The following is a 22,313-nucleotide window of genomic DNA, read 5'->3' on the forward strand; positions in this document are numbered from 1 at the left end:
GTATTTACATTTTATTTTATTGCACTGTGTTCTGGATTTTTCTTTGTATTTTGTATGTTTTCCTGTGAGTCATCTCTGTGAGAAGTGCTATACACATGCATTTATTTATTCAAGTAGCTCATAGAATCTGTTGACCAGACCTGACTCAGCTGGACTAGTTCATTTGAACTTACTGGATCCTGATAACGCTACCACAGAGGTTACATTTAAGCCTCAAATCCAACTTATCCTCACAAAAGTCACTACCACTTCAAGAACAGAGAGCAGGCGTTGATGTAGATCAACCAATAAAACGCATCTTTTGCTGGTTCTACCATCTTTTGTTTCTTGTGAAATGCACTGAATCTGAACGTAAAAGTCAGTTCAGCTTCTACATGGTTCTCATGTCTGCCTACATGTTCCGCCCCATTCGCCTGTATTAGAACGCAATAATGACGCATCAGGCCAGGTGCTTTTTTTTTTTTTGTGAATGAATGCTCATGAGTTTGTCCACATGAGCTTCAGGCCTCAACACCCATGGATGTTTTAATTTTCAGGCCCATTGTGAACTCCAGTGTAGACCATAAACCCTGTGTCCTGTCTTCTCCCATAGTAACACATGAAAGCTTTGACAGACAGGCGACATGGTCGGCCTATAGGCTAGTGTATCTCATATGAGAAGCTACTGCATGTTTTCACAATGATTAGCATTAGTTGATTTTATATTCCACACCAGTGCAAACTAATGTGGTCAGGCTCATCATCACACTGCATCAACACCACTACCTCCCTCTCCTCCTTGTCTGAATCCTTACTACACTGACAGTCAACACAGGAACACCGTGTAAATTGTGAGGTCACATCCACTGAAAGTCACTCTGCTTTGGTCCAGTCCACCGAGCTCCAAAACATAGAAAACCCTGCGTGCATTTTTACATTTAAATGAACCATATCAAAACGATCCTTCAGACTGTGGGAGGATGCTCAGTGCTGGCAAATGACAGAGATACTGCATGATGAGTCAGGAGAGGGGTGAGGAGAGAATGATAAAGAGTAAAGATGAAAAGCGTGGAGCCCTGCAGCGCATTTTAATCTGCGCTCTACACAGCATACAAAAAGTTCATATTGAAAAATGCACATTTAACATAAATATCTCTCCTCACAGACAAAAAGCCTCCACAGCCTCTGCACAACACTGAGCTGCAGCTGCTGCACTAGTCTGCACATCCAGGCTTCATACGGGGCTGTGAGACAGAGAGGGACACGGGGACGGACGGGGACAAACACAGTCCAGCTCCTGTCTGCACAACGCTCCACATGAAATGAAAGCTGCCATCACTGCTGGGCTGTGCAGCCGTACAGCTGCAGCAGTCAGTGGGAGAGTGGAAACGGTTGATTTGATGAAGGCTCTCCATTTCTCAAGGCTATGCCTCCGGTTATCCCCCCCACCCCCCCAGGCTTACAGCAAGGATATACTTTAAATCACTTTGTCCTCTACCTGGAAAAACTTTCTGACAGGTCGTTTTGTGGGCCGCACAAATCTATTTCTTCATGCTACAGAGGCAAAAAAATATCTTTTCTGCCCTGGCTTTGTAAGCTGTGGACAGTAGAAAGACACTGGAGCACAGAAGCACACCGGGGGACAAATGGAGCTTTTACTTTCAAGAGAAATACCTGCACAGCTCTGAAGCCTTCCTGCGTTTTACCTCCAGAAGCTGCGCCTGTGGATCAGGCTATAGCAGGAGTGTGTATGCGCAGTCAGATAAATAGCTGGCAGCTCTAGGCTGCGGCTCCACCGTCCAGCTCCGCCTGCAGCCCTTATCTACAAAGTGACACAGCGATGCTTCAGGGCTGGAGTATCCTGTCTCCCACCTGTGATGGCTGACTGCACAGATGCACAGCTAGAGAGGCTGCAGGTCTGAGTGAAGCCCGGCCAGGTGACACACGGCACACGCTCACACAACGCCACTCAACCACATGACATCAGCCCCAAAACACACTTACTCTCACATTTAAAAAGGTATTTGCTATCAGATTTAAACAGGTTTTCCTTCACTGTCATCTACAGTGTCTTTGAGTTTTCTATTCAGGGAAGTGCATGGATCGACTGTCCTCAACCTCCTGTGGTCATGCAAAAAATAACAGACAATATTATTATTAAAGGGACTATGAGGAGTTTTGGAGTTTTCCCCATGAGCCTCCACGTGCACGGTGAAATTGTTGGACTGGCACAAGATGGACGAAAGCGAAAACATTTCCCAATAATGTTTTCATTAATCAAGAATGACAGTCGGAGGTTGGAAGACGATTGGAAGACAGATTCCGTCGTAGTTCCGACCATAAACGATGCCAACTAGCGATCCGGCGGCGTTATTCCCATGACCCGCCGGGCAGCGTCTGGGAAACCGAAACTAGGAAATGCTGGGCGAGCCGACCACCTAATAATAATAACAAAATAACTATAAAGACAAAACGATATATTTATTGAAAATGGACCCATTAACAAGTGGTAACGTAGATTCATCCACATTAATATGAGACTCTTTTATAACCAAACGCAACCTCAGGGTCTCTTTAAACTCTTTCTATACTCCTATAAAAATTACTGAATAACAGTTTCACTTTCTAATTTTAGGTTAACCAGAAAGATGTTGTTGGTCACAAAGCACTAGTATAGGTTTTGTATCAGTGGTCTGAGAACATTTGGGTTTACTTTGAATCAGGAAATAATGAGGAACTGATTTACAACTTGATAATGTGTTGGTATTAAAACAGGATGACTCACCTGTCCCTAGACTTTAAAACCAAAAGGTCTAAATGTCCAAATAACAGCAGCTGCTTTTCACCTGGAAGTGAAGTGGAACTGCAAGTTGTGACCTGTACATTCACCACGCTATGAGATAATAACAGAACGTTACCAGACAGAGTTGTTTTAGAGGTAAATGACTGCTTGCCGGAAAACTGCCCCTGACAGTAACGCACATCAGCTGTTTTGCATGAATTTTAAAACAACTCTGTCTGGTAACGTTGTGTTATTATCTCAAAGCGTGGTTAATGTGCAGGTCACAACTTGCCCACCAGAGCGTTTTGGAGTTGTTGGATTGTGTATTTGATGAGTTTGATGAGGGAAACCAAGAAATCCCATTAGCCTCTGTAGCATAGCTCTGAGCAGCTTGCGGCTCTGCTCAGCCGTTCTAAAAATAGCTTGCACTGATAACGAACCTACTGCTATGACTATAGGGATATGGCAATGAGCCAATTTGCCAAAATGTTGAACTATCCCACAGGCAGAAGCAATGGGGCCCACAGGCCAGTGGGTTCTAAGGAGTTAACCACTGACCCACTGTGCTTTCAGCTGAACTGTAGTAGTCAAACGCCCCCATGTCAACATGTTTACTTCTGCTGTAAAGTTTTAACATGGGAGTCTATGGGGACATGATGGAGGACAATCAGATAGAGGTGACTCATCGGACTCTGTTGTGTGGAGATACTGGCTGTTTTTCTGATCGAAGATACTGATGTTTTACAACGGTGACAGTGATCTAATGAAGAGCAGCACAGAGGACATCTTTACACAGACATCCAGATCTTGTATCTGGCTCCAGATCTGCATCCCAGCTTTGAGCCTCCGCAGATTTGCTTTCAAAATACAACTGACTAAATTCTTGTTTGGACTGTGGCACTGAGCTGTTGATTTTACCTCTTTCATGTTGCTTTTTGCTCCCTGATTGAATCAATGTTTTATGCTTTGTTATGTATTCTGACTGTGAGCACACTGTGTCCAATTCTTCATGCACTTGAGCCTGGAGTATGAGTGGAGTGTGTTGAGGCTCAGAGACAGGGCAGCTGTCTCCCACTTGTTGTTGGGACTCTGGAGTTGAACCGTGTGGTCATTGAGTGGATTGACGGAGCCGTTGCCTACCCTCGGCACCGAGTTGCATCAGCTAATCTTGTGAATAATGCAAAATCATGAATAAACATAGATCAATGCGCTGCAGTACTGTAAAGGAGACCTGCCTTTTTTTTCTCCCCCCTTTCCCCGCCTTTCTTCTCTTCTCCAGCCCTGCCTGCATTTTTTTCCCCTCTCCACTCATTCTGCTTTTCTCTTCTCTCGCCACAAAACACTCTGTCTTTCTTCCCTCTCTGCCAAACTCAAACACTCCCACTCTTCCCCCCATCCTCTGTCACTCTCTCTCTGCGTTCCTTTTCTTTCTTTCCCTCCCTGGCCGCGGCGCTGACAGACATTGTAGTGCTGTAGTGTTGCTGTGTCTCGGTGCGGGGCGAGTCAGGCCCGGCCTTCACTCTGGGCTCAATAGCTGCCTGGGTTTCCTCAAAGGCAGCCATCCAGCCAGCACAAAGCCTGCCCACTGGGAATAGACCCACAAAAGAGAAAGGGGCTGCTCGCCTTCTTTTGCTGCGCTCTGTCTGAAGCGGCCTGCCTCCACCACCTCCTATAAATAATACAACGCTGCCTCAACAAAAAGAAACTCCTTTATTCCCTCCCTCTCCACCCCCTCCCCCTGTTTCCCTTCTCCTCACCTCTTCTACCTCTGATTTTTAGAAAAACACTGCTTTAGGAACAGGATTATACATGTTCAGTTAAATATTATTTCAATAATGCATGGTCCTTCTTTGTGTGGCGCTCAGAACACCATCACCCGTGCACTGATACGAGCGCTGTTACATGGAAGCTAAATGAAAACACTTGTTTCTAAAGGACTTGTTTAAAATCGTGTATTTTGCAAACCTCAAACACGGTCTGACCACTTTTTTTTTCTCCAAAATGCTACAGCAGTTATACTGAGTGGCAGGTAACCATAGCAACAATATTTCTGGTTTCCTCAGTAGTAGAAGTAACTTAACCACAGGCTGCATTTCAGTAAGTGGTCATGGTGTGCTCGATGAGACACGCAGAAAATAAGGAGTGATGGGCAGACGGAGAGAGACTCTTCATTTAGATTTAGTCTGGGACTGAGACGCGACTGCTGCAACACATGATGGAGAGAAAACTGCACTGAATCTGAATTTCAATCTGAATCACGTTTAAAGGGCATTTCAACATTTTGGCAAATGTAATAATATATAAATATAATCCCTATGCAGCAGCAGGTTCGTTACCTTTAATTGTCGGTGCAAGCTATTTTTAGAACGGCGGAGCAGAGCCGTGAGCTGCTCAGAGCTACGCTACAGAGGCTAATGGGATTTCTTGGTTTCCCTCATCAAACTCATCAAATACACAATCCAACAACTCCAAAACGCTTTCGTGGACAAGTTGTGACCGGCACCTTTATTTTTTCATTCATAGAGTTGTTTTCGAGGCAAATGCGTAGCCGGAACTACATTCCTGACACGGCTGCTGCTGAGTGATTACGAGTGTTTGCTTCATGTGTAGTAATGTTACATAATTATACGTTATTATCTCATAGCGTGGTGAATGTGCAGGTCACAACTTGTCCACCAGAGCGTTTTGGAGTTGTTGTATTGTGTATTTGATGAGTTTGATGAGGGAAAGCCGGAAATTACCATTAGCCTCCGTAGCGTAGCTCTGAGCAGCTCACGTCTCTGCCCCACCAATCGAAAAACAGCTTGCACTGATAATCAAAGGTAACAAATCTACTGCTATGACTATAGGGATTATGGCAATAGGCAAATTTGCCAAAATGTTGATATATACCTTTAATGCCAAGTAGGATTTCACATACAAGGACTCTGGCTTGCCTGAGTTTTTTTTTCCACTTATAGTAAGAGAGTAATAAAGAAAGATGGAGCAAGTGCTGCAGGTCAGAGAGCTGAAGGAGAACAGGATGGAGCACTGTAGTAAATCTGTGTCTCTGGGCAGAGAAACAATGAGCTGAAGTGGAGCCGCAGGTTCAGCTGAGAATTCTCTGTAGACTCATACAAGCAGCCACCCCCCACCCACACTGTCATACTATATTCACATTTATACAGTATAAAGTCTCACTTCCAGCTGCTTGAAACATTTAAAAGTCAACAACGACTCGAACCGTGAGTCAAAGCTGTGAGAACCGTCGTATAATGTCTCCCGTAGGTCTGGCAGGAGTGATGATGTCATCGGCCTGGGCTTCAGGCTTAATGATTTCAACAGAAATGAGCAGGTTTTTGGGGGTGGGGTGGAGTGGGGTGGATGGAGGAGGGGGGGTTAATGAAAGAGCAGCATTATGGGAATTCAAGAATCCTTTGGAGCTTCATTGTGCTATAGACAGGAAATCTTTCATGTGCAACATGAACTCAGTGGATTAGCCCCGTTTTCAATGTTTAACCTAAACTGTCTCTAGTACTACACAAAGTGTTGCCTATGTAACAGTGTACAAAACACTGCTACACTCAAATATAAAACATATAAGTTAAGTAACAAATAAATACCGTAATAACAAATGTACATATACTGTGTTCAGGCTGGACCATTGTGCCTAATTTCCCCAAACACACCTGGTGAGAATCCCTGTTTAAACATGTGCATGAGTTACATTTGTGAGATTGTATTTTAAATGGCTGTGTGTGTGTGTGTGTTGGTGTAATTTGTCAGTGTGTTAATGTGGCTGTGTGCACAGGGATTAGTGTGATATCAGTGAAGCTCTCCCAGCCTGTCAGGCTTCAGGCTCCGGACAAAGAGGCTGATTTCAATGTAAATGCAGCAGCTGAGAGGACACAGCTCTCTCAGTGGGGTGACTTCCACCACACACACACACACACACACACAAACACGCACACACACGCATGCATCATAAATACAGGGCATTCAGCAACATCCATGTAGACTTTGAAACATCAGGGCATGAACCGATAGGAAAGCTGGAGTTGTAGATCTCCAGTTGAGGAGTTGATGTGTCTGCTGTGTCCCTGCACCTGTCAGTAATTGCAGATATAATCTGCTCGGCGGCACTGTGCTGTGGCCCTGTGCTGGCCCTCACAATCCCCACAGTCTATCATTAGACCGGCCATTGTCCCCACGCCTGGCCTCTGCACCTCTTATTACATGCAAATAGTGGCGCTTTATGTGAGCGCTGAAAGAGACCCCAGAGTCTAATGAATAGGACACCCTCCTCACCCACTTAAAGCCATTCCTCCATCTATTATTGCATTCTCTGCTTCACTGCAGAGAGCACGGATCTCATGGTGTCAGCCTTAGAAGAAAGAGCGCGGTGGTCGCTGGGACACAGATAAGTGTCGGGCAGCGAGCGGCAACAGCTAACAGTCAGATATGTTCATTCTGAGCATACTGGGCAGACATGTTTCCAAACATTTATATGAGAGCTTGCTTTCTTCTCTTCACCGTATTAAGGTATTAGAAAGTTATCAGCATGTTGGCCAGCAACACCTTACAGCTAAACAAAAGTACAGCTGCAACTAGCGATTATTTTCATTATCATTTCATTATTAATCTGTTGATTATTTCAACGATTAATTGATTGTTTGGTCAATAAAATGTTTAAAAATGTTTAAAAATGTCAATCAGTGTTTCTAAAACCACCAGACGAAGTCCTCAAATGTCTTGTTTTGTCCACAAACCAAAGAGAGACTCAGTTTATTGTCATAAATGAACAAAGAAATCAGAAATATTCACATTTAAGAAGCTGGAATGAGACAATTTGACTTTTTTTTCTTAAAAAACTACTCAAACCAGTTGACAATTAATTAATTAATCGATTAATTGTTGCAGCTCTTAACAAAAGGCTAAGCTAGTAACACAGGTTCAACAACAACAAAGTTCATCATTCTTATTGGTGAAAACAATTATGTTGAAATAATTGACTCAGCAGATGAGTTCATGGATCATCTGCAAAATATAACAAGTACAGGAGTGCCCTTTCTCAGCTGTCCCCTTGTTACAATTTGTTGCTAGGTGACAGCTAGTGGTCCTGGAAAAGTATGACGCAACCAGGGAGACACGTCCGTGACGTGGTTTTACGAGGATGGACGAGGGTTTGATTCCCCACGTGAAAGCAGTTTATCTCATTTCTTTTATCTGCGATCTTTTCACAAAGTTGACCATATTATGTAACCATGACAACAAAGATCTTCTAATTTTGAAGGAGAACTTATTTGGACACAAACTACAATCTTACCTCTTTGGTCACACTTTACTTGAATAGGTATTCGTAAGATTGACACAAAACTGTCATAACCATGACATAACAGCTGTCATAAACATGAATGAATACTTATGACAGCTCGTTAAGTGTCATTCGGTAAGTTATGACACTTTTGATGCAAAGTTGACATTGTTTGAGATGTACTTGTTATGAGAACTTAACATAATTTTTAAAGTTTGGCAATTAGGTCTGCTATGACAGTTTAAATTGTCTTTATGTCAAGTTGTCAGAACAAAAACATCTCAAACAATGTCAACTTTGCATTAAAAGTGACATAACTTACCGAATGACACTTAACAACAGCTGTCATATTCATTGATGTTTATGACAGCTGTTATGTCATGGTTATGACAGTGTTATGCCAATCTTATGAATACCTATTCAAGTAAAGTGTTACCCAAACTTTCCCTAAACCTAGCCAAGCAGTGACCTTTGCTATAGTAACCATGGTGAGGAGGCTTCAGAATGCCGTTGTTCACATGTTTTTTCATTGTAACCATGACGACCAAGGTCAACTATTTCATGAGAAAGTGGGTCATATCAGATGGTTGGAACAAAGGAGCTGTGTGGTGGCTCAGGTAGAGACACTGAGCTCCTAATGGGGAAGTAAGTAGGACATCAACATGAAGGTGGATGGAGCTGCAGTCAGTTGTTGTAACACTGTCACACAATCCCAGCCATGTTCACACAACACAGCTTCAAAGTTTCAGATCATTACAGGTTCACCTGAGTGTATTCCAGTTTGTCCTCGTGTGTGTGTGTGTGTGTGTGTGTGTGTGTGTGTGTGTGTGTGTGTGTGTGTCTGCTGCTGTAGCACACTGTGTGCGTCTGCCTCTCACATGCTAATGAGTGTGCACGTACCTGTCAGGCAGTTGTGTGCAGGATGCTGTCCTCAGGTCAGTGTTTGCTGCCAGACGAAGCCTTCCCGTGGCTGTTCCGCCGCGCGCACACCTGTATGCTGTCCCCGCTCTCCGTCTGCAGCTTGACATTTGGTACGGTGAAGATAGAAGACACTGCAGGGGGACAGGACAGGGGGACAGGACGCCGGCAGGTTAGAGGAGTGGACGCTGACAGAGGGGAGAGCATTTCCTCTTATTAAAGAGTCAACACCAAAATATTTATTTGGAGTGAGAGAGAGAGACTTTGAGATGTATATTTGCATCATAGGGAGTAGTTTTCTTTAAAGAGATCTGAGCTCATTTGGTTTTTTAGAACATTAAGAGATTTCTAAACTAACACAACCATAATAAGGGTTTCTACTCTTTTCTTGAAATCATTTTCCAGGACTTTTCCAGGACATTTTCAGCTGCTACAGTCTGATTTGAAGATGTGCAGTCTATGGCTCTGACTCATCTATGAAATAATCTCTGACATGCTTAGAAAGTATGACTAATTTATCACAGAACAATGTAAACATGTTGCTTTTGTTATTAAATCATGTCCACTCCAGCTCTCTGCTGCTGCTCCTCTATCCGTCCCCTTCATGCTCGCCGTCCAATACTGGAAACACGCATCATCAACTTAAAGTGACTAATTTTCTTCTTAGGTAGGCTATTTCTTTGGAAAAGAAATCCTTATTGAGGTCTGAAAAAGTCAAACAGAGCTCTGCTAGCTGATGTCATGATGTGATCAATCATTTTCCAGGACAACTCAAGCTTTTCTAGGACATCTGACTTGATTTTCCATGTGTTTTCCATGACTGGAAAATTGATCAACAATTTTCCAGGTTTTCCAGGACGAGTGGACAATCTGATAATGTTTTAAATCAGTGCAGAGTCTGACAGATGCTGGACGGCTGGATTTGATGTGAATTGAGAAAATGTCTTTAACTGTAAGAATCAATTGAAAGCACTCTGTTTCATGTGCTACCAGGCTCTGGTCAGCTCTCCTGTCATTTCTATCAGAGAACAGACTGCTTCTACAATGGTCCAGCCATTTTATGAAAAAAGGTTGAACAAATTGCAACAGAAGCAAACTAAACTCATTTTGTATCCTGAACATGTCCGGAGTGAGGGAAAAAAAGCCCCGAAGAATCCCATTAGGGGAAAGTTTCGAAAAAGACCCAAATATATCCCATTTATACACCTATTAGCCTAATTATTTTTCTCACGTGAATAGGGTAAAATGTTTAACCTTTAGATATCTCCATGAAAATTACTGAGTTGATTACTTGCATTAAGACAAACAAAAAATGTATTACAAGTTTTTTGAAATTCTTTGTTAACATGAGCAAATCTGCATAAATTTGCATAAATTCCACCATTTTGACGGCACATGTAAAGGTGCTGTGGTGGTACCAGCTTGAAAAGTGGAATGAGTTGACTCCATCGGTCAGCCGACAAGAAATCACTTTAAATTTCAAGAAGACTGCAATTTTTCAAGACAGCCACATCCTTAGTAGAGCAGGTATGACATTACGTATGGCTAATTTGCATTCATACAACACCTGATCTAAACATTGGGTATAGCAGGTGAAAATGTCTTGTTCAGTCTTGTTAACATATTACAGTTAAAAAACTTAATACTAAGGTCTGAATGGGACCCATTTAGGCTATCAGGTGTTGTATGTATGCAAATTATCCATACGTAATTGGATTATGCACTGTTTGCAAATGTTTGTGACAGTGAATCTATAGATAGGCTACTTGTATAATAATATAATGTTTCTCTCTTTGCTATAGTACATGATACAACTATTAGAGCTCCAGACCACAGCGCAAGTCCACCATTGAATTCCTTTGTTTTATGAAAATGAACCACAAAGTTCTTGTTAGAAGAGAAATATGAGCTGGTAACTTCCAGAAGCAGAGGCTCCTCCCACCTCACAGCTCTACGGGCTCATTGATGCTTTGTTTTACATTAGGGGAAACAAAGTGGGATTAAAAAATATACTGTTAGGGTTAGGGTTAGCAAACAGATTGACACTGGCCCTGTTTAGAGCAGAGCTGGCCCTGGTCTCAGAGCAGTAGGAGCAGAGGAAGTGGAGAACAGCCGCTCCGTCTCAACACATTCTTTTGTTTCACTTCCACACACATTAAAATCTTTCAGAGTCCAGCTTTTTTTCTTTTTTATGAGGCATTTGCTCTGACTTCTCGCACCGCCACACACACACACACTCACACTCTCTCTCTTTCTCTCTCACTGAAATCAAATTAAAATTGTCACAATCCAAATCACAGAGCAGCAGCAGCAGCAGCAGCAGCAGCAGCAGCAGCAGCAGCAGCAGCAGCAGCAGCAGCAGCAGCAACCTCAGGAGCTCCATTGTCTCAGTAATTCACTCATTGTTGCTGGGTAATCTGTCTGGGTATTGTCTGGGATAAATCCATCATGCACATGGCAATAGAGCTCACAGTGGGCTGTACATGCACACTGGTCATCCCAGCAGGGATAACATGGACGTATATGCTTCATCAGTTTATAGATGCTTGATATTGGAGGCCTGTTTATCTTTGACTTGGCTGTGGGGGGGGGGCTGGGCCGCTCCCTGTGGCTCCTGATTACTATGCCACGCTTGTAGCCAAATACAGCCAGAGTAATTAGCCACTTCTTTATCTCACGTTCTTTTCTCATTTGCATAATTTTTTGACACATCCTTCCCTCCCACAAAAAGTGCAATCTGCAAATCCACACACACACACACACACACACACACACACACACACACACACACACACACGGTAGATACTTTGTATTTATTCACTCTTGTCCTCGTTTTATGAAACAGTTTTAATTCACTTCCCTCAGTGGTTCTGTTGCTCTGCCTGTGTCACATGTGCATGCAGAGAAGAGAGAATCAGAGAGAGAGAAAAAGAGAGCAAGGGAGCAAGCATGACAAGAATCAAAATGAGCCATCTCTCTCTCTTCTCCCTCCCTCTCTCTCTCTCTCTCTCTCTCTCAGTGACCGCCGCTTTCAAACATGACAACCTGCTGGCTGCTGATAACAGGATTAATAATGCTGAAAAATCCTAATCGGGGGGAATTAAAAATGGAACTCTCCCATTAAAATGAGCATCATGTCAGAGGCAGCAGCTCAGGTCTGCTGAGCAGGATCCTCACTCCACTAATGAATAAGGGCTTAAGGGATTGGTAGTGTATGTATGTGTAGCCTGTCAAATAATATGGATACGCAGTCATCTCTGACATAATTCCACGCAATAACCCAGTTCTGTAGGATTAATTGAAATATAACCTGTAATACAGCCAAGTGGGAAAGTTGTGCAGGAGTGTGTGAACGCCCCCACAGCGCCAACCAGGGAAAAGAAACACGCCTCTGCCACGGAAGATGTTGTGTGTTTCTGAGGTGCTGTGTTTAAAGGAAAAAAGCCTCAGTGTGTGTTGTGTTGTTGTTCTGGGCAAACAAGGAGTCAGGAAGAGAGGGAGAGAATCAAACCGAGCGTGCGGCGGCGGCGGCCAGCAGAGGTCCGGCCGGGCTTACCGTCCCAGCGGCATCCACATAATAAGACAGGCTTTCTCTGGCATGAACAAAAACAACCCCAGGTCACTGAGAGAGACAGAGAGGAGGAGGATACTGGAAGATCCAGAGGAGCTGAGGGAGCTCAGGAAGAAAATGAAACACAAAGGAGAGAGGGAGGGAGGCCTCTGGCTGTCAAGTTAACTCTATCATTATAAGAAAGCAAAATACTTGTATAGATAGTTTTGACTCTTAATACAATGTAATTAGAGGGTAAGATTACCCAAATCTTCTGAAAACTGCCTCTATTTTTCTGCTGAATTGATTTTTGTTTTCATCACCAAACTTTATTAAGAAAGAAAAAATGTTACAAAGTGCATACGTTTTTCTGAAAAGCTGCAGACAAGCTGGCCGAGGTGGCCTTTCTCACTGAATAAATGCTGTGTCTTCTTGTTCTTCACAAACTGACTGATGACTGAGCAGATGACAAAAAGAGAGACATCTACTGGACTGAAGCTCATTTCCATTAGAGTTTGGTCGTTTGTAATTTACATAGATGTCAGTGTTAGTGTCACTACAGTCGTCAGATGACAAATTAGGTGACTAATCGCAGTGCAAATGTTAAACATTAACATTACAGTCAGTACGTTTACATGCAGAGCTTAATCGAGCTTTGCTCAAAATTAGATTTTGGCGTCTAATCAGACTTCTGTCCTTGTTTCAATTTACATGCAACTTAGAAAATGGAATAACTGACGGGGTTCGCCCCCTCATGCCTTTTCAGCGGGTTAATACGCCCCCTGTCCTGTTGACTTTTCTGTCACCTTCTAAAGAACTGAATATAAACAACTTAGTAAGCTTAATAATAAATTCTCAACTGCAGTTCCCGACCAGGCGTGCCTGTCTGGGCCGGATTCACGCTGAGAATAGGGTACGGGCTTCCTTTTCGCCCCCTCTCTCTCTCTATCTCTCTCTTTTTTAAAAAAATAAAACACACTTGCTGGTCGCGCTGTGTGAAATGCATTGAATCGGCGCTGACGTGGGGTTTTTTTCTTTACTTTGCCGGGTTTGGGCGGCTTCTTTGCTCCACTTGGTGCCGTCTCTACTGTTGTGGAGCATGCGCACATGCATTGTCCAGCTTCAGTCCGACTAAGGTGTATACATGACGGAGAAAATCGAATTCCAATCGCATTATCTGGGTGTCTCAATCGGAGTTGGAGAACTCCGACTTTAGTCGGACTAAGGTGTTTACATGCACTTCAGTTGTCCAGTTATAGTCGGATTAAGGCAATAATTTGTTTTTTTCAAGTGTCATGTAAACGTACTGGTGGTGTCATCATGACCAAAGTGTATCACTGCACACTTCACCTCATACAGTAAACATGATGTTTGCCCTGTGAATCACTGGACTTCTGTCTTTTAAATCCATGCATTGAAATGCAGCAGCATTAGACTACAGTGACTAGTGATCTCTTGGAAAGTGTGGCTCCACAGGATTACTGCAAACTTGGAAAATCATTGCATCATTTTAACCAGTTTTCCCCTCCAGCACATGAGGTCCAGGCTGTACGCCTCCCTCTCTCCCTCCCTCATTCTCTATCTCCTTCCCAGCTACCCCCACACCCTTCCTCTCTTTCGTTCGTTCGTTCGTTCGTTCGTTCGTTCGTTCGTTCGTTCGTTCTTTCTTTCTTTCTTTCTTTCTTTCTTTCTTTCTTTCTTTCTTTCTTTCTTTCTTTCTGTCTGTCCTGTTACTGTCCACAGGTTCTCCCACCTCCATAGTTGCAGAGTAGTTGGACGTGCAACTGAAAACCACTGACCACCTTTATGATCCTGTTTCTCTCTCTCTCTCTCTCTCCAATTAAATTTTGCTTTATTGTCATGAATGTCACAAAGACTATGTTGGCAAAGCATAGAGACTCAATGAAACAAAACAAAAATAAACTTCACAAGTAGGCTATATACAGAATAAAACTTAATAAAAATAAAATAAAGATCTGTATATCAATAAACAATAAACATCAGAAATAAATGAGGAAGTCTTACACTGAAACATTTCTTGATGTGTGACATGCAGTGACATCTCTCTCCTTATAAGAGAAGGTCTTGACTTGCTGTATTGTAAAAATGCCTGCACATATTTTCTGTATTCACCCTGACAGCCGTGGCGGGTGGTGTTAGAGCTGTGGTGGTGTGTGTGTGTGTGTGTGTGTGTGTGTGTGTGTGTTGGGGTACTTACTGTCCTGCAGCTCCCAGAGCCGTGGAGGAAGGTTGCTGAAGTATTCATGGTTCAGCGCTGCCTGGGCCGACAGCCGGTTCTTTGGGAAGCACTGGAGGAACCTGGAGGCCAGCTCCTCAGCATGATCCACGTAGCCCAGCCTGTCACACACACACACACACACACACACACACAGTCCATCAGATACACTTCACCACAGTGCACACAGAGATACGGAACACATTCACTCATCCCTCCGAGATCCGACTCAGAGCTGCTGACAACAACAGAAAACAAGCTGTTTAATTATATTCAAGGTTTGCTGACTGAAGAGGATGCAGCACACACACTTACACACACACTGGGTCACTGTGAGAGATGCATTAAAGGAGACATATTCTTCCACTTTTCCACAAATTAAAATAGTTCCCAGGTGTCTTAAAGACATGTCTGTGACATGCTTTGGTCAAAATCACCCAAGGATCAAACATCACAGCTCTTTTCATCCTCTCTAAACAGCCCTGTTCACAACGGCTGGTTTCAGTGCCTGTCCCTTTAAATGCAAATGAACCACTGCTTGCCCCGCCCCTTCTACTGGTACCAGGTAGGGGTGGGGTTATGCAAATTTGAAGACTAGTTACATCAATGGAACACAACAGAGGGAACAGCTCGTAAAACCACATGGATTTCAACCTCTGGAGTCTGAAAATTCTCACATTTTGGGGGCTGGAAGATAAGACAAACACCTAAATATATGTTAAAGAGCCTTCAAAAAGTGATTTTTCCATAATATGTCCCCTTCAAAGCAAAAGCAAAGACAGCAAGTAGTGTGTTAATGTGCATCTGAGTGCTGTGGTTGTGGGAGTGTGTGAACTCCTGAACCAGTCCCACCTCACAGCTCCAAGGAGGAAGAAAAGACTGAAAACAAATGAAGAGCAATTCCTTCAGTAATTAAGGACTCACTGCATTAAATAAACATGATGTTATTGAGCTGGGCCTGCTGGCTCTGACTGCTTCTCATGTTCTGCAGGCTTCTCATGGCTGAACTCTCTGACAGACTCTCCCATGGCTCTCAATAGGGATCTCATCTCGACTTATCGGCAGAGAGACAGAGGAGGGATAAATCTCTGCTCTGCTCATCAATGCCACTCAGCAGAGAGGCAGAGATAAAGTTAATGAAGTCCATCAGGGCCTCTCGCCTCGTTCTCACCCAACAGGAGCGGTGTGTGCAGCTCCACGGCCAAGTTTAAAGGCAAACTATGAAACCTTACTGATTGTTAAGACCTCCCAGATTACGGTCCCGTTGATATGTTCCTGAAGGCCGATGCTAACGCTGTATCTTTATGTTGAAGCACTTGATGCAATGTTGTGTGAAGCTATTTTTTCAAAAGGGCGCCTTTAACTTTGCGGATACAAAATGCTGGTGAGAGATTGTTATCAGAACGGAGCTGATTATAGAGCGTTTGAGTGAAGGATTCGGTACTTTGACTCTTCTCTAGAGTCACACTGCACAGCATCAAAGAATCTAAAGGGAAGGTTTGACTTGTGCTGAGTTCGCTCAGTGATAACCAGCCTGTCCTGCTTACCTGACCTGGGGTCAGGTCTCATTTGGCAGGTGGACTGTGGCTACATCTCCACACTACACCAAACACTTTTTTATTTTAAACGCGTCTCTTTTCCCATCCTTTCCTCAAAAATAAAGACCATTAAAAATGACACTGTGGATGTGAATGGCCACATGCAGGGGAAGGCAGTGCAAGTAGTCATTTGCTTGAGAACAGTATTTCTCTAGTATCTCTGCTTTACTTGAGCACCATTGATTTGGAGAACTTCAAACTTTGACTCCACAACATTTCTATACTGAAGTAGTTGTTACTTTGGCTTTTAGTCAGAGGAATGAATTATCTATAAGTGTGATCTACTGTTCATCACAGGAGAAAAACCAATCAGAGCCAGCTCCTCCAGTGTCTGTCAATGTATGAAATCTCTGTTTACTTCCACATGAACAACTGGTCGGTGGCTGTTGTCTTGTTGAATCGATTGTCTGTAAATCTGGAACAATACAAGTGTAGGAGTAAAAATCTGACTGAACAAGTTTCACATTTGACCAGGAGGATCTACAGTATGTTCAATACCCAGTTCTCTTTCACTTAAGCAATGGGCCTGTGAACTTTGTGATGTGTGTTATCTGACGTGTTTTGAATGGATCTGTATGGACAGAGGACTTTTCTGATCCAGACTGAAAGGGCTACACTTATAGTGACATGGTTGTGTAACTCTAACATTACACATCTCTAAATATAGAAACTTTCACTGACACAGTCTGTCTGGTTCATATGGAAAGTAGACCATATTAGAAGACAGTCCACAACATAAGATCATCACATCATCCACAGTTGAAACCTTAACTCTGAAAAATGTGTGTCTGAAGTGTTAAACCAGACCAGACCTGTCTGTCACTCTGACCTTTGCTGTGGCATTTCCTCACAGTTATGAAGCAGTTGACTCCTCCTGTCAATACGGTGGATATTTTACAGAAAGTAAAACTAACATAAATCAGTCTATAAATACCTTCATTATCACTCAGTCTAAGCAGAGCGTCAGGATGGTGTCCAGCACAGTGGGGCCGTGACATGTCCAATGCTAAAATCAACAACATATCCTCATTATGCTGATACATAATGAACCTGCTATTGCAGATAGTTGCACTTTAGGAGAGAGGGTCTATTAACAGACATGTTTAAAGGGATATTTCAAAATTTTGGCAAATTCTCCCATTGCCATAATCCATATAGTCTTAGCAGTAGGTTCATTACCTTTAATTGTCATTGCAAGCTGTTTTTTTGCACGGTATTTCCACGTTTCCCTCATCAAACTGAATACACAATCCAACAACTCCAAAACACTCTGGTCGACATGTTGTGACCTGCACATTCACCACACTATGAGATAATATATATAACAATAATATAATAATAACATAATTATGTAACATACGACACATGAAGCAAATACTCAGAACTAATTGCGCTTTTGAAGTCACTCCACCCAACAGCTGGAATGTAGTTCCGGCTATGCATTTCCCTCTAAAACAACTCTGTCTGGTAACATTCTGTTATTATCTCATAGCGTGGTGAATGTGCAGGTCACAACTGGTCCACCAGAGCGTTGTGGAGTTGTTGGGTTGTGTATTTAATGAGTTTGATGAGGGAAAGGTGGAAATACCACGCACAATAGGCAATAGGCGAATTTGCCAAAATGTTGAAATATCCCTTTAACCTAAGACACTGCAGGTCAGATTATTCTTTGTTCTCCTTTGGTGAAGTTCTTTCTAGTTATTACCATTGTTACAAATGTGAGTGGGACATGGTTGTCAACTGTCTGAATGTTTATTTAAGCAGGGAGGTGCTGACTACACACTGTCCAGTGCAACCGCAGCACGTCATCTGTAAACCAATGAAGCCCTCCACAGGATGTTGCTTAAGGGCATCTCAGTCCTGATAATGAGCAAAGTGCATTGGCTTGTCTTGAACGTTCGTCTCTTATATCCTCAAAGCTCCATAACATTTATAGAGAATGAATTACATTAAGAAACTGCTATTTTAAATTCCAATCGATCTTCAAACTAAATATCTCAGAAGGTTTTGATGCCACAAGGCCCAGCGTGCGCTGCAAGGGGTTGTGCTCAAACGCACCAGCAGACCAGCAGAACTCAACATCTCAGGATAAAAAAGTAGGTTAAAGCTGCACTTACTGTCTCTTTAGTTTGCAGGATGTATGTGATTAAAGGATATTACAAATAAAAGGGTCATCCTCTGGGGAGCATGATTGTGCTTAGTATTTAATACTCATTGTTCTGATGACAGCACTGGGGGAAAGCTGTAGGGACAGCATTAATATTGAGTCAGGTATCCCCATGAGTATGAGCATGTTGGCCTTTGAAAGCTGCCGATGCACGGTGTGTTCACATTCCTTGCTGCTATTGCTGTCAACTAGCCTGAAAGAATAAGAGCACATCTGTGAGCAGCATCTGCAGCGAGATCGATCATATCTCCTGAAGGTGTGGACACATTCACAGCAGAGAGTTCCCTCCTCGGTGGTGCGTGGTGAGGAGGGTCTGGGAGAGGTGAGGCAGAGGAAACAACCTGCCGCGTCGTCTCCTCATCGCAGCAGAGAGTGACCGACATCTCCGTCTGATCAAAGCTCAGACTAGAGCTCTTGTGGAAGAAAGCTTCAACTAGTGTTTGTCCTGTGAGGAGCTGTCATCACGTCTGACTCATCTGGTGATTCTAAGTGTGTTCCAAGAGGAACTCAGGTTCAATGTACAGGAGTGGTTGACATGAAGCATATCAAGATTTTAAAGGTACAGTACAGTGTGTAAAGGAGCTACTGTGATGAGGTCACCGCCAAGACAGAACTATAGAGGGATTATTTGTTTACCAACACGGCGGATGTGCGCGCAACCTGACTGCAGAAAGAATCAGTTGTCACGGTTACGCGAGCAATGTTAGCTAGCGATGTTGTCACCTTACTACAACAGTTCATCACCTACTGATAAAAGTGTGTGTTTTATACATAGACTGTAGGTTTTATAACAACGAAAACAAACAACAAAAAAAACTAAAAAACGTCCTCTCTGGACGTCAGTGTTGCTCTGCCGGAATCTTGCGCGATTTGCAGAGCCGTAAACTGGGTGTCAATGCAAAACGCGCAAGATTTGCACAGACACAGGCAAAGCAGTGAACTGAGACACTGGGAGCTTCCGCTACAAACAAGCTTAAAATATAGACTTATTTAATTTTTTTCGGAACAATTTCTCATGTTGGGGCTTCAATACAGACGAGCAGTATGGATGTATTTGGATGTTTTTTTGGTGTGTCTTTTTGGACGAAGAAAAGTGAGCTCCGTTCGCAACCGTCATATGGACATGCAGTGCTGCACGGAGCCCCGCTGTAACTCAGAGAAGCCACGGAGGACTCTGAAACTTCTCCCAGCCCTTAGTCCACATGAGGGGGAGTAGATAATGAGTGAAATTTCAATTTTGAGTGAACTATCCCTTTAACATTTAATGAACATCTCCAAACAGGTGTAATACTAATACTGAGGTAGTGGACATCAGTCAGTGAGACTCTTCCAGCTGGAGGAAGTGTAACAGTGACTGAGAGCAGGGAGCAAGAGAGGCTGAGCCAACTCTCAGGGCAGAGACATGGTGAGATATTCATCATCCCTGGCCTGTGATTACAGGCAGCAGTGAGGAAGTGATGGTCATTATATATTATTATATTATATATTATTATATTAACATTCCACCTCACTTACTTTCTTCACATGTGTATTTCCTCCTGGACTGGAGCGAGGCCAGAAGACCAGGAGGGGCCGAGCTGAGCTGTAATCCACTACATCTCACTTTACTCTGTTTATTGGCCATCAAATGGTTCCATTGATGTCTTTAAAGTCCATATAGTATAAAGGTGATCCATGTGTAGTTTGACTGTAAAGCAGGTCTAAGTATCAAAGCGTCAGTCCACAGAGAGATGCACACAGCCTGTATTCAGAAACTCAGCCCTAGCCAGATGTAAGGCCTGTGACTTTATGATGTCACAACAAAGCAGTCCCTGCTCTCAGTTATTCTCCAAGCCCCGCCCACCCATATCCACCTTCAAACCTTGCAGGACTTGGCTTCTCTGAATGTGAGATCTGCTCTTTTCATTGGACCTTTTTACTAACTGCTCCTGTTGACCTATAGCTGCTAGAGCCCCAGAAACTGTGGAGTTGGATGGGCTTTGGATCTTAAAACTACAAATACATATTCTTATCTACACAAACACTTCAAATGAAACACCAAAAGGGTTCAGGGTTAGGGCAACCATTATGCTATGTATGACAATAAATGTAAAATAATAAATTACCCCAAACGCAGTTGAATTAAAGTGAAGGTTTTCCTGGACAGTCTCTCAAGTAACCTATACTAAAACTAATAATACAGGCCTTGAAGGGTGGTCAGAGGAAAACTATAGATTTTTATATTTTAATTTCAATTTTGCATAATACATAACAATGACATTTAACCTACCTAACTTACCTAACACATGTATTTTGAAATTATATTTGAATTCAAGTTATTTTAAATCCCCTTTGAAATGTCAAGAAGGTGATGGTAATCAATCAGCCCCAGAGAGAACACCACCTGTAAACTGAATGTAGTTGTACAATGAAAGTGATTGTCAACATAGTAAACTGACTACTGTTCCTGCTGTACTGTAGTTGCCCACACACAAAGTTGTGTGCACTAGAGACACTGTTGTTTTGCCATTGTTTCTTTTGTGTTAGTGTGTTGTAGTAACTAACAGCAGGTTCTCTACTGTCAATAAAGTTCAGCTAATTTCAATCAATAATTCTTCTAATCAAAACTAAAAATGTGTAGTAAAAAAAAAAAAAAAGGGATAGTTCAACATTTTGGCAAATTGGCCCATTGCCATAATCGCTATAGTCATAGCAGTAGGTTCGTTACCTTTAATTGTCGGTGCAAGCTATTTTTAGAACGGCGGAGCGGAGCGGCAGGCTGCTCAGAGCTACACTATGGAGGCTAAAGGAATTTCTTGGTTTCCCTCATCAAACTCATCAAATACAAAATCCCAAAACTCCAAAACGCTCTGGTGGACAAGTTGTGACCTGCACATTCACCACGCTATGAGATAATAATGGAACGTTACGAAACTGAGCCGTTTTTGAGGTAAATACAGGGTAAATACAGAGTCTGCTTGCTGAAAAACTGTCCCTGAAGGCAATGCGCATCAGCGGTTTCGCATGAATTCCTCTAAAACAGCTCCGTCTCGTAACGTTCCGTTATTATCTCATAGTATGGTGAATGTGGCAGCTCACAACTTGTCCACGACAGCGTTTTTGAGTTGTTGGATTGTGTATTTGATGAGTTTGATGAGGGAAACCATGAAATTCCCTTAGCCTCCATAGCATAGCCCTGAGCAGCTCACGGCTCTGCTCTGCCGTTCTAAAAATAGCTTGCACCGACAATTAAAGGTAACAAACCTACTGCTATGACTATAGCGATTATGGCAATGGGCCAGTTTGCCAAAATGTTGAACTATCCCTTTAAAGGCAAAGCAGATTCTCTGGTGACAAATATTTTAGATCCCAGGATGAACCTGAGGCTGCTACACCAGCTGGAGTTTTACACACATCACAGCACAGGCCTGTTGCTGCTTTAACATGTACATCTCATGTTCTACAGCAAAGTTAGACATGTACAGACTGCAGGAGAGCTGTCAGAGGAAGAGCATGTGATCTACAGAGTGTGAGCTAAGGTGTGTTAACTGACACACACATACACACACACACAGACAACATTAATACAGTCAATCAGAGCTTACTTATTCCATGCTTGTCTGAGCTTCTTGGCGCTGTACACGGTGAAGCGATCTGTAATGAAAACAAACAACAGAGTGTGTGAACTACAACCCACCATCTGTTTAATGTACATTAGTCCTATCACATCAAAGACACCAGCTGCACTGCTCCAAAACGTCTTCACACACAACTCCTAAATGCACAACCTTAAATGCTGCTTTCATTCATT

The 22,313-nt window shown here is 42.9% G+C and overlaps 1 protein-coding gene across 5 annotated transcripts in view; it reads right to left on the reverse strand.

The window, feature by feature from the left end:
- The window catches only part of cdk14 (cyclin dependent kinase 14), a 213,205-nt gene that overhangs the window by 31,236 nt on the left and 159,656 nt on the right, over positions 1-22,313 (reverse strand). For 4 of the 5 annotated variants that reach the window (XM_085803392.1, XM_085803395.1, XM_085803394.1 and 1 more), the window contains 3 exons: positions 22,108-22,156; positions 14,741-14,880; positions 8,955-9,106 (listed from right to left, as the gene is read on the reverse strand). In XM_085803392.1, coding sequence (XP_085659518.1) covers positions 8,991-9,106; positions 14,741-14,880; positions 22,108-22,156 — 305 coding nt within the window. In that variant the 3' untranslated portion in view covers positions 8,955-8,990. Of the gene's footprint in view, positions 1-8,932; positions 9,107-14,740; positions 14,881-22,107; positions 22,157-22,313 lie in introns of all 5 variants that reach the window. The other variant, XR_015037945.1, reaches the window with a different exon arrangement.

This window comes from Trachurus japonicus, chromosome 16 (genome assembly GCF_045865225.1).
Source record: "Trachurus japonicus isolate A0001 chromosome 16, Traja_1.0".
Taxonomy (NCBI): Eukaryota; Metazoa; Chordata; class Actinopteri; order Carangiformes; family Carangidae; genus Trachurus; species Trachurus japonicus.